The sequence below is a fragment of the Lipotes vexillifer genome, unplaced genomic scaffold (genome assembly GCF_000442215.2).
Source record: "Lipotes vexillifer unplaced genomic scaffold, Lipotes_vexillifer_v1.1 scaffold217, whole genome shotgun sequence".
NCBI lineage: Eukaryota > Metazoa > Chordata > Mammalia > Artiodactyla > Lipotidae > Lipotes > Lipotes vexillifer.
The window spans coordinates 1015656-1029185 of NW_006788200.1; the positions used below are offsets into that span (position 1 = coordinate 1015656).

General features: G+C 41.1%; 2 protein-coding genes across 3 annotated transcripts in view; one reads left to right on the top strand and one right to left on the bottom strand.

Annotated features, from left to right (window-relative positions):
* Positions 1 to 4699: 4699 nt before the first annotated feature.
* Positions 4700 to 5752, top strand: LEAP2 (liver enriched antimicrobial peptide 2). Its single transcript, XM_007461346.1, has 3 exons — positions 4700 to 4789; positions 4998 to 5137; positions 5445 to 5752. Exons 1-3 carry the CDS (start codon positions 4733 to 4735, stop codon positions 5479 to 5481), a joined length of 234 nt encoding a protein of 77 aa, XP_007461408.1. The 5' UTR covers positions 4700 to 4732; the 3' UTR covers positions 5482 to 5752.
* Positions 5753 to 8916: 3164 nt separating this feature from the next.
* The window catches only part of AFF4 (ALF transcription elongation factor 4), a 91980-nt gene continuing 87366 nt past the window's right edge, over positions 8917 to 13530 (bottom strand). The window contains exon 21 of one of the 2 annotated variants that reach the window (XM_007461347.1): positions 8917 to 12167. In XM_007461347.1, the coding sequence (XP_007461409.1) occupies positions 12040 to 12167 (128 nt within the window). In that variant the 3' untranslated portion in view covers positions 8917 to 12039. The remainder of the gene's footprint in view (positions 12168 to 13530) is intronic. The other variant, XM_007461348.1, reaches the window with a different exon arrangement.

A 13530-nucleotide genomic window follows, 5' to 3' on the forward strand; every position in this document is an offset into this window, starting at 1 on the left:
CTCACTGTTGTGGCCTCTCCCATTTGCGGAGCACAGGCTCCGGACGCGCAGGCTCAGCGGCCATGGCTCACGGGCCCAGCCGCTCCGCGGCACGCGGGATCCTCCCGAAACAGGGCACGAACCCGCGTCTCCTGCATCGGCAGGCGGACTCTCAAGCACTGCGCCACCAGGGAAGCCCCAAAAAAGTTCTTTTAAACCTCACAACTACCTCTGGTTTTTCGGGTTTTTTTCCTTCAAAACTACCTTTGAAGTATCACTATTACACTCATTTTGCAGATGAGGACACAGGCACAGAGAGGTTAAGTAATTTGCCTCAAATTGTACAGCTAGTGAATGGTAGAGCACTAAAGTTTGTGCTCTTAGAGCTGTGCTGTACCACATGATAGGAAGTCAGCTATGAAAGGAAAGGGTGAGGTGACCCCTTTGCCTCTAGAGCTGGGGTCAGCAAGCTGGCTGTGTTTGTACCAGGTTGCTAACAGTGCTTTTCAGCTGTGTATGGAAGGGGATTTCCTGCTGGTCCAGAGCAGCAACTTTCACAGGGCAGCCAGTATCTGGCCCAGGCTGTGTCTTTCCTTCTTATTCTAATGATTGTTCCTAACTTTCAGGAACCAAAACTACCTCAGAACAAAACAAGAATCAGTAAGATGGCACTGATTGTGAGGCAGGAGAAGGAGGTACAGCTGAGACTGACAGACTTGGGCCCATAGCCTTTAACTGTTGCTTCCTCAATGTGTGATAAAGGCAAGAAACCCTCATTCCTTAGCTGTGAGCTTCGCATTTATAAAATAGATGTATTAAGACAAAGCCATAGGTCTGAGGTAACAGTGAAATGAGTGGCATGTAAGAGTCTGGCAGGGTGGTACAGGCTTAACAAAGGACAGTGGTGTGATGAAAACTCTTGTCCCACCAAACATAGTCTAATTTTCCTGTTTGGCTTTTTGTCCAAGTTTATTCCCAGGGCTTGCTGCCTGATCTGCAACGTATATGGGTTATAGACTCCTTTGAGAATCTGGTGAAAGCTGTGGGCCTGAAGAAGGTGTAAATGCATCCTTAACCTGGCATAGTTTGAACAGGTTCACCGGCCAGGGGAGGATCGATCACTGCCTTGACAGGCCATTGATCTCTGTTTTTTTTCCCCTCCAGTTTTAGCCCCAAGCTTCCTAGGGACTATGGCCACCCTTCCTTGTCCCAGATCTTGGCTTCATTTTACCCTTAGACTTTTATTCTGGTTCTTTTGAGTCCTTTGGAGATATCAGCCCAAAATCAAACTTACCCTTTCTTAGCCCAGACCAGGCACTGAGCCTCTTGGTCTGAAACCTTTTATCCCAGGAGTGCTCTACGGAGAAGACTGTCCTATAAGCCCTTGCACGTGCTAAGCTTCTGCTTTTGGATAAAATTGTTAAAGGCTGCTTTAAGCCTGTCCCTCACCAAGGGGCTTCCCTCTCTATGCTTGGAGACCCAGAGCTCTGTGTAGCAGGGTCCTGCGGGGGTGGTGTGGGGCTGGTGGATGGTGTGGAATGTGTTATAGCTCAGTGCTCCTGTACATGATATGTATGGGATCTGGGATCATTTTATGGTTTATTCTATCTGTAGAAATCCATAAAGAAAAGGAAAATGGGTGAAGTCTCTTATGAGGGATTACTGTTGTGGGCCTCTGTGCCTATAACCCACCCACCTGGAGCCTCCAGCCAGGGTGTGGCTCCTTCATCTGCTGCTGGGGCACAATCCCGTGTTCATTTAGCCCTTCCTTTTCCCCAGCAGTGCACCTGCTCCCACAAGGGCTTTTATCTCTGCACAATGTGGCAAAGGGGATTCTTCCATCGGCCAGCAGAGTCCCAGAGATGCAGGCCCAGAAGTCCGTGCCAGTTCTAGCCAGCAATTGAGCAAATACACTTTGACCCTTTGTTGAAGTTTTACCTGGAAAAGTCTTTCCATTTCAGAGGCTTTGATTTTTCATTAGGCATCTCCTGCTCAGGGGCAGCAAAAGTTTCCAATTACTGTGAAGCCCTTCATGATTTCCCCTCTACCTGGAATGTGTTTCAGATAGCTGCTCATGTAGCTACACATTCTGTCTCCCATTTCACCCTAGGCACTTAACCTCAGAAACACTTGTTGTATTCGGAGTTTCCAAGCTGTAAGCTATCAAACATGCTTCAGTCTCACTTTCTTCTTCTAAATTAATCATTTGAACCCCCAAATGTCAGTGCCTGAGGGGCCTCAGAGATATGCTCCCATCTCATTGACAGAACAAGAAACTAAAGCCCAAAGAGGGGCAGGGCTGGCATCTGGTCAGCTCCCCTACCTGGGCCCCAGGCTCCTGCCTCCCAGCCAAGCATTTCTCCTTATGGCCGCCTAGACCTTTCTGCTGGAGGAAGGAACATGTACTTTGGGTTGATTCATTCAGCAAAATACTTGATTGTAGAGAGCCCCTAGACTTTTACTAATGTCAGGAATAGGCCAAAGCTACTCAAGGGATGTGGGATGGCTGTGGACAACTTCTGTCACTTCAGTTTAATGCTGTTTGGATGCTGCTTTGCTTTTAAAAGTTTGATTCTGCTCCATATTTAAACAACTAGAGTTTGTAGACACATGAAATACTCTCCCTCACAGTGATTCCTTCCACAGGCAGTAGTTAATGCATCTTTTCTTTTGGGAGGAGGGATGGCATACAAGATAGAGGCTTAACAGTCCGTCGTAGAGACTGCGCTTCCACCGCAGGGGGCGCGAGTTCCATCCCTGGTCGAGGAACTAAGATCCTGCATGCCTTGCGGTATGGCCAAAAAAAAAAAAAAAAAAGGGCTTGAGCTACAAAGGCTTCTGCAGTGTTGTCACACCCATGATGATGAATAGTCCTTCTCCCCGCGCACAGAGGGGGCCCAGAGCCTCAGGCCCTTATCCTTGGCTGTCGTATTGGCTTTATAAGTTAATACAAAAGGCTACTTTGATTTTCCTTGAAATACAGGAAGGCAGAAATGGAGGATTAGGAGAAAGTATCCGTCTTTGGAATCAGCACTTTCCAAATCCCATTTGGCACGTCAGTCTATGCTCGTTAACCGGAGGCTGGCAGTCAGTCCACAGACCCAACTGGCTCTAGGATATCACGCTGTTCAGTCTTTCACTTACTTAATCAGATTTGTGTTCTTACCCAGTGTTCACTAGGTCAGCACACAGCCTCTTCTCCACCCCACAAAAGTTCTAGTTAAGCCCCTACTTGGGGCCATTCTGTATCAAAGCTCAGGAGTAAAGGGAAGGAACAGCTAACTAGTCTCAAAATTGCAGGACTGCTTAGGTGAGTTTGGCATAGTTCTGCTTCTCAATGTTCCTTAAGTGCAAGCAGTGGTATCTCCCTCCAGGCCTTGCCTGGTCCTGAGAGGACTGGAACCAGGTAGACAGATCTGTGGAGTCACAGGCCGCCCAATCCCAGCCCTGAGGCCCACCATACCACCCTCTTCTCCCTTGGCAAGAGGATTTGTGACTGTCCTGTTCCACCTTCAGCTGTGCCACATCTCCACTTTTCCTTGGGGAACAGGCAGGCCCTCACCACATATCCAACCTGTGAAAATGAGAAGGGCTTTGGGAAGAGGTAACAGCCAGGTGTTCAGGGAGACACAAGGCAGAAGAAAAATCTTGTTGCATTTGTCTTCTTGGCTTTTCCTTCCAGGTTATAGGAAAATCTGAAGTCCTATTTATCTTACTCAGAATTCACACCTTTCTGCACAAATTTATTAAAATGTCTGTGTCATTTAATGAGTACCCATAACTACTCATGGTTTAGGTACATGCTCATTCCGTTGGTTCCTACTTAAGGTGACAATGTTTTGGGCTTTGGAGAGATCTCAGCCCTATGCCTGCTTCCCTGAGGCTGCTGGAAGGATGTGCTCTGTAAAAGGCCCAGTCAGCTACTGGCAAGAAAGCTAGTAATTCAATGTTGACAACGTTTATCACCACCAAGCTCTCTCACTGATTTAGGGGCCCCTGCTATCTCCTCATTCACATTTTAAAAAAGGAAACAAAGTCAACCTATACTTATTCATTCAATTCACCCATGACTGAACCACCACCAGTCAGTCCTGATTGCCCTTCCCCTGGGAGATGACAGGTAGGCCAGACTTTGAACTTTCTGCAGCTGGGTTTCCATTCTTTACAGAGATGATGTGGAACAAATAATTAGGGTGATAGTCCATCTATACAAATGGGGATCTGGGGCACTTGTAGACCATGCTTGCTGAAGTATCCTCCCACAGATGGGAGATAAGGGCCTTATCCAGTTGCCTGTAACAAAATAGGTCAGTGCTTCTTTCCTAGACAAGGCTGAAAGGGGTCAACACTATTTCTGAAGACCTCATTATTAGAATTCTGTTTTGACTAAAGTGATCTCACTAAGCTATTTTGGAATCAAAACGTGGCCAGGTGTCTAGTCTCCCTCAATGGCTTCACGTGGCTTTTCAAAGGGGAGGAGGTAGTGCTGACTTTTGGCAAAATGGGTGAAAAGGTCCACGCCAGCAACACGATCACTCAAAGTCCAGATGAGGGATCAGTAAATACTACATGCCTGAAAGGCAGGCCTTGAGCACATTCCTCTCTGGTAGACATTAACTTATTAAATTGACCCTGACTGCAAATATAAACTTTGCCCCCATCTCACTTGGCAACCATAGAAGAGGCAGATCTATCTATAAAAGGGAGTGGGAACTGTCCCCAGCCTTCATGATCCAATATCCCATCTACTGAGATGTGGCACCTCAAACTCTTTGCAGTACTCCTGGTCTGCCTGTTGCTGTTAGGCCAGGTAAGAAGAGAAGGATACATACGTGGGTGGGTGGGGATGGTAGTGGTGGTGGAAGAACTGTAAGCAGACCTTGAGCACCAGACTCAGTCCTGAGGAATGGACCCTCTGCTGAGTCTACAGCATCTGGGGGGTGGGGATCATTATTCCAAGTTGTACAGCAAGGCTTCAACTCTTCCATACCTGAGGTGAATCTGTCTTTGTCCTACAGGTATATGGCTCCCCAATACCAGAATTGAGTTCAGCAAAGAGAAGGCTGAGGAGAATGACCCCATTTTGGAGAGGGGTTTCCCTCAGGCCCATTGGAGCCTCCTGTTGGGATGATTCTGAATGTATCACAAGGCTATGCAGGTACTCCACAAACCTGGGCCCAAGAGGCCTGGGAAGCTGCTCAAAGGAAAGATCAGCACATACACAGACCTAAAAATAAAATTGGGGTGGAAGAGTGCCTGGGTTGAGGTGGGAGCTCCACGGGGGAGAATCCCTCAAGAGTTAAAAGCCAAGAATGGCTCCACATAGGTACCGTGAAAGAGTAGTTCCTTTCCTTTCTTCGCTCTACCCTGAGACTGGATATCAAGCAGAGGAAGGAAATGCAGTAGACGTGGCTCTGGGCACTGCTAGACCTCTGTCTTAAAAATCACCTTTTCTTTTCCCTTAGAAAAAGACGCTGTTCCCTAAATGTGGCCCAGGAATGATATATATAGACCAGGGGAAAAGAGGACAGCACTTACCTACAACAATGCTCCGTTCTATGGAATATTGATTAACTGCACTTGGTTGGAGGCACTTAAGTGAAGCAATGTTGTGTTTTTAGATGTTTAAAGACAGGTGTATGCTTTAAATTGGTCTCCGTTTCTTCTTACAATGTTGATATGCAGATAAGCATAACTAAACTTGTCAACTTAAGAGTTTATTTTTCTATGTATACTATTAAATGTCTCAAACTGAAATTCTGGCAGCCTGGAATTCATGCTTTTGAGGGGAAGGAGGATTTATTTTGTATACTATAGAAAACCCAGCAAGGCCTAATAATGTGTTAACTTCTCAATCCAGAAAGCGCAGTGAGAGTTACCATTTCTTGAAGAAATAAAGAACACGATGGCAGGCTAAAGGCAAAAGTTTACTAATAGCTAGTGATTAACCTCGGCAAGTTCATAAACTATGGCCCTGGATCCTAACCCTTCACTCCATGTAAAGAACATTTCAGTGAGGTGTCAAAAGACAGGCGATATTGGCACTCAGTACCTGACGATGTGCCCTAGTTTGTCTATGAACAGAGAACTGGAAGAAAATGAAACAATAAAAGCCCAAGCCACGAAGAATAACAAAAAGGATGTGTATGAGATTTCTGTTGGAGCAGGGTGAATTCTGATCTATGCAGAAGGACCCATGGCCAGCCAGTTCAGAATTTCTATAATCAGAAATTAAGACCTGGACTGATGGGACCAGACTTTTAAAGAAGAGTAGCACTGGACCCTAAAATACAAAACAGAAATTACACGAAAAGGGCAAAGTAGGAGTTGAAGAAGTGTAGAGAGCAGTGTTTATAAACTTTAATACAGAAAATCTATTTGATATTTATTAAACTTCGTATCTCCAGCTATGGTTTGGCATTATACAAAGCGTCTTAATGACACAGTAGAGTTAAAAAGATCTTTACAAATTGAAATGTGATACCCTTGTCTCCAAATATTTTAATTGCCATAAATTTGTTTAAAAATACACATTAAACGCATGTTTGACACTCTAAACTTTCTATAATCTCAATACCACAAAATACATATAATATACTATACAGATGTGGAAAAATCTAGTTAGTATATAATACTTTGCTCACCATTAACAGCTTTGTTATGTGAAATGCACATACTTAGAAATCCTAGCTTTTGAGCCCCAAAGTACCTCTGAAATTTTAATGTATTACAACAAATAAAAATCACAGTATATAATTGAAATTTTGGTTGAAAATGTCAGATGCCTAAATATTCTGGATAAAAGAAATGTAAAACAAAGATTTGGATCATGTACAAAACAAAGGCATTTTATCAGACACTAACAGTACCTTTCTGCAGAATCAACAAGGCTTTTATCAGCGGCATTACCTCCCCTCCAAAACCCTCCCCAAATATCAAACCATTATTCACCAAATAATTTTAATTTCAAATAAAAGGATTTTCAATAAATATATAAGTATTTCCATCCTCCATATACAAAATTTCTTAAAACCATTCAAAACGGAGGCTAGATAGAAATTTTCATAACTGTGCTTACCAACCCTACATCTGGTCCTCAAGGGTGATGCCTTTTCAGGCACTACCACCTGGGCCAGCTCTGTTGGTGAGCCCCGTCCCGTCCCGCCCCGCCCCGACCCCAGTACTGCTGAATGCTCATGTCAATGATTTGCCAGGTGTGTGCATAAAGTTGTAAAATGGGGACACTTCTTGAACAGCAACAACAAACTCAACAGTATGGATAATCATGGCATTGATTTGAAAGGCAGCATTTCCAAATAGATATTTTCCAGAGAGGAACACAGCAGGTAGAAAATTCCAATGGATAAAATCTGAAAAGAAACCCTATGTGGAAGCAGTAAGAGGTCAAAACTGAATATTACTAGAATTTCTGGGTGAGAGCTTTTTTCCCCATGCTCATTTAGAGCTTTTTAGCTGTTTCTTTTTAAAAATGGGAATTTATGCTTAGCCGAGCCATGGTGGCAAGGAGAGGTCCAAGCTGACATTCCTGAAAGTCAACTTCATTATATGACGATTACTTAGGTTGCTATTTTAGGTTGCTTAAAGATTATAAGACTTGGTTTAGACAACTCTAATGCCTTATTCTGTGACCAAATTCTATCAAACAGAAGAGACTGAGATATTCTTTCCATTCGCTTTTCTGGAGACTGTAAGTTCTTTTTAATTAACCATATGGTTTGAGTAAATAGAATCTGTATCTGCTTTACCAACTGTTAATAACTTACTTCCTATCACTTGCCAGCTTAGTTACAGGGTCTAGGGGTCTAAAATGAACTTCTCTATTCGTGAATATGTGAAAGATATGCTCACAAACATGAACAATTTGGCCTCTTGTCACTACATATTCTAAGTCATTCAATACTTATCTCTTCTATTTATTTTACTGAATAGCAACCTTAGATGTGCAATATTAATTATTATTGGAAAAAAGTCTGCCTCTCCAACACATAGATAGATACATGAAATTGAAATGAAATCTGTGTTCCACATAATTAGGGAATATGAGTTATAGGAATCTATATGGATTTGAAATGTTTTGCTTCCCAATTTATTTAGGAAAAATAAAAAATCATCACAATCTGCCTAAAGCATCATTCCCAGTAGATGTTTGTGGGACCCAGAGGCAAACTTCTATAATTCAAAATACATTATGAGGCCCTTTTGTTCAATTAGCAACTGGAAAATTAAAATCCTTCCCACCCTGTAAGAGCCCTATTATACTACGGAAGAGCTCAAATATATTTTAAAAGTTAATTTACTACAAATCATAGTAATTAAGCTTTAACAATCTAAAAGGAATATACATTGCACCCTTGAACATTAATATTCAAGGTGTCAACAAGAAAGTGTCTTAGATCAATTTAATAAATAATGTGGAAATAGTTGCACTAAGCTAAAATACTAAACACACACATTTTTGACAAACTAACTTCATGTTTTCATACATACATACATACATATATATAAAGTGTGTATGTGTACATAATTTTAAAATCCAAAGTCGCATACCCTTACACTTAGAAGAGTGCACAGCGTACCTCTCCCCTACACAACTAGGCATCACTGACTGGAGCGATCACGGGCTGTGCTGAAACTCTGCAGAGTGCTGCTGGCCTCCAGAGCCAGAGATTTCACTTAGAACAGGTGTGTTTTGTAGGCTCTTGCTTCACAATGCAAGCTTATTCAATAAGGTAATTTCTCGAAGTTACTGTCATTTAATATAAAAATGATGCTGTCTGATCTAGCTGATTAAACCTTTCTTTAATGAAAAGAAACAAACAACAATTAAAAAACAACAACAGCAGCGAAACTAATAAAGCCATAAGTGTGTCGCTCAAAGTGCAACCCAGATGCCTGTGGATCCACCAGCGTGAGAGCCCCACAGAGCACAGGCATGTGTGGGCACGTGCACACATTTCTCTAGACAGCTTTTACATTGGAGAGTTAAACTAGTGATGCTCAACCTTCTCTACTCTTCAGCAACTACAGCTGTAAATTTATCTGAAGTACTCATTGCTTATAAAGTCAGTTCTTAACTACTTGCCCAGAAAAAGGTGGCACTGAGGCAAGAAATGGGCTGAATGCTCCCCAGCCAGACTGGACCTGGGCTGGACTGAGGAAGCCTGAATCACCTGGAGGGGAGTACTCCCCACAGCCCAGCCTAGGCCGGGCAAGACTATACCATGTGACAACTTCATCCACCATAATATGTTCGTTGGTTGCCTGTAAAGAGTCCAGTGGGGTAGGCTACTGCCTCCTGGCATACAAGTGTGGTCTTAGAGCAGTCAACAGAGTAATTTTTTAAATAGCTGCTATTTTTATAATTAACTATATTAAATATAAGTCTCAGACTAAGTAAGTTTTTAGCTATTTGTCAAAATCAGTTGTAAATAGTTAGAGAACACTGAAGACACCTACTAAGGAAGAAGGAATGGTCGCCTGTGAAGGAGTGCAAAGTATGTGCTGGAACAGATGAAGACAGACGGAACTTCTGAGGAGATGGACACAGAGGAGAGGGAGTGGTGTTTCCAGAGACTATTACACTGAAAATTCAATTATTTAGAAAAGGATTTTGATCCACTGCCCATTACCACCTGGTGGGAAAAACCCTCAACAATGAAAAGCTTGTAAAAATTCATTTTCCAAGAATTAACACAGTTTGAGAGAGTACTTTAGCACAGCACCAAAAAACATGCAGGAAATTCTGCTTTAACAAATTATCACTGTGATCTGGGAAATGCTCCTGCTACCTCTCAGGACCCACAAGAGACTAGAACACACTGGAACTCAGAAGTGCCCCATTGGCTGCTGTTGCTGGAGGTCTAAAAGCTCAGAGGATACTTTTTCCATTTCTAAGATATCACGGAAAGTTAAGGAATCAGAGTCAGAGAAATCAGAGAAGAACAGGACAAACATCTACTTGATTAACTGTGGCAAGTTTCTTACTGAATAACTATCACTGAGAAGCTGTCGTCTTAAGGAAAACTGTTCCTAAAACACACTAAGATTAAGTTTGCAAGGTATCAGAGGCAATTTCTCCAAGGGAAAATTGTTAAATTCAGCATAATTTGGAGATCTGAATCTTCAGTGATATGCAAAAACAACTTGAGGTACAAAACCATCAAGAAGCTCTTTAGAGGCCACAGGACAATGAAAGTTCACTAGCTTCATAGGTAAGTGTAGACCCAGACGCAGAGGAGTCATTATACCACTGGGCTTGGAGATTTTCTATCCCTTCTTTCCCATTTCAAGCCTTAGCAATCATCTATAGATAGCAGGGCAATCCTTTTTTTCTGACTGGATGGATTCATTTTTCAAATTGGGAGAAGGACAAACTATTTTTTGAAGCAGCATTACCCAACAGGTTAGACTAAGTCATGTACCAAAGCATTAGCTTTTCTGAAAGAATTAATCTTTATGTGACCCTAAAGGATGACTGAAAAGGAAAGAGAATTTAACATTATTACTACAGAATACCAACCATATGGGTGATCTGCAACTAGTGTAAAACTTCATCTGTAAACAATCCATAGACCCTTCATTTAAAGGTAAGATTTAAGGCACACCAGACATGATAGGGGCACTAAAAACAAAAGATAGAAGGTATATTTCTCACTTTTGACTCCTATATGCACCTTATAGGGAAAGGTACTTTGATATACAACTCTTTACAGAGCTGGCTTCTCAAGCTCTACCCCTGCTTCCCTCCCCTTCCCAAGAGAATTCATACTGAACCAAGTTAGGTACTTTTCTAGTGTGAATTTTCTGATCCCATCAGAAACATACATCACTGATGAGGGCCTTCATAATACAAAGGTAGTAAACACAAGACAGGTTTAAAAGGAGAAACTGATCATCTCTACATCAGGCATTAGAGCTCTAAGTTGTATAGCAAAAGCACACATACCAAAGCTCCAGCCCATTCCTACATCAGTCACTGAATGCTCCTATCAGAGCAGCACAATCTAGTGTGGGGAAAAGAGTTTTAAATTAGAATTCTGGAGAGATTTTACCCTACAAACATCATCAATGCAAGAGATATAGGCAGCAACGCTCAGGAGTTAGATCATCCTTTGTTCAACAGTAACTTATTCTGTTTCAGTTAAGTGTCAAATTATTAGTAACAAAAAATCCCAAAAAACAAAAAACATGGTTTTAAGAAAATCCACAAGGTTCAAGATTGTCCTTTTATGAAACCCTTCACATGATATGCTTCTCCTAGAAAGTCTGCCTGCCCTCTTTTGTAATGCATTAAATGCAAGTTATAGTCACCTTGTGATTGCTATAGTGTTATTAACACATGTTCACAGTTCTTGAAATAATGCATACCAAACCAGACACATTTCATTTTACACCCACGTAGAACGCCATCTTCTCATATTTCAGTGATTTTTCATGTGTAGAAGAATATCCTTAATACTGAGTACAAATTCTGCAATAATAAAATTGTACTTAAGATCTGAAGTAGTATCAGGTAGTAGGTGTAGAAAGAACATGTCCACATTCTAGATGAACCAACTCTTACTCTTAGAAGAGTTACCACAAAAAGACATTATTTTTAGGTAACAAAGCTCCCAAAGTATATAAATAAAAATGCCTACATTAAATTTACACAAAATATTCAACAGAGTAAATTCATAGGCAGAAATAACTAAGTTTTAAACTAGCCCCAATCTGGGCACTTAAAAAAATTAAAATAAATAGAATTTCAACTGATTAGTTATGAATTGCAACTGAAATTTCAATCTTATTACAAATCACTGAAACCAGCTTATCAACGTGCTGCAGATTTAAAAGCATTTAAATAATTTTTCATACTGGGAATATTGAAGGGGTCAAACTACATGATGGCTTTGGGTTATAAAAAACAACACATGACCCAGGGAGGAGAAAACCATTCCTCATTCTTAGTGTCGACTAGGTGGTATGTTATGGCAGTTTTCCTTCGTGATGTGACACAGTGTTGTGGAGAAAATCAGAGGCAACAAGAATGTGTTCAGTTCAGGATATCAACTTGGCATCCTGGCGAAGCCAGTGCAGTCCCTGCCGGGTATAACGAACTAGGTCTGTCATGATGCTTGCGTTAAAGATGAGAGGACCCATTACTTTATCCAGTTCAGCAAAGAATTCTAGAAAACCAAAAACACTTATTAAATGATGCACACTCTTTTGAATAAGGGCTTTATAAAGTTTTTAGTCTAGACTGTAAAATACTATTCATATAAAGTAAAAAGCACTCCCTCCTGCACTAAAATAACTCTTCGTGTTTTAAAACAAATCATCCCATAGTCTCTCAAGTTATATTTTTTCCCTAAGTCACGAAACATTTTTAAAAGACTATATGGTCAGGAATTAAGAGTTATACGTATAAACAAAATGTCACTGATGGAAATTGTTAGTATGCAGCAAACATTATTAAAATGGAGACCTAATTCTACAATGTACTATTACTCAAAACATTCTCCGTGTACTGTTTTTGTATGAGAAGCAAGTGGTACAAAAAAGGAGGATGTTATCTGCATTTTTCCTGATAAGAGCCACTGTGAGGTTAGACAACCTTTCTGCTATAGTCATGTGTCATACAACTTTGATACATTAAATCTCATGTTTTAGACAGTTTAAAAATGTAAGAGACAGAAATGAAAGGATTCTTCCTATGCGAACAAATACAGACTGATGTGCGTGTAAGGCAGGGTACAGAGAGGAGGAAGGAACGATAATATCCTGACATTTGATCCCCACACAATTTTGGAAGAAGACGGATGTAGGACTCAGTAGGGAGAGTTTTTACATGTGCAGTGATGACAAAGACCTCAGTATACTTAAACAAGGTAAGAAGTAATCAAACAGTTGAGGAGAAAAGAATCTTCTTCATAGAATTCCAGCTAATAAATTCCTGATGAATTTTCTGTTTCCTAATGGAATAGCACATGTAGGTGATGACCACCATTGGATGCTAAAAGCCTAAGTTAAAGTTTAATAGGGAATCTTAACATCAAACTGAGTCAGGCCAACACCATCTGAATGAATCAATGGTCAAATGTTACTGACACTAAAAAAGGGATAACCATTACATGCCTCGTAATATGATGTAATAGGAAATATGGAGTAACACCTATGAAAAGTTCTTATCTAAAATAATGAACTTGAATCTAATCAAGTCTCAAGATATAACTATCAGCATGAACGAAATGAGGTGGAGAGAAGAGCAAGCTAAATGTACCATGAAGTAATCAGCCAAATCTAGACTATGACACATGCTATGCTGCAGTTTCTCCTTGACATCAATGGCATGCCTGCCCCCTACCCCCCAAAATAAAGTGGAGGAGAGGGAGATACTTAAGAGACTGATTAATGAATGTTTGGATCCTGTTTGAAACAAACCCAACTGTTTACAAAAAAAAAAAAGGCATATTTGAGAAAATAGGGAAATCTGATGGGAGACTATGTCTTAGATGACATAAAGGAGTTATTGTTAATTTTGGTGGCTGT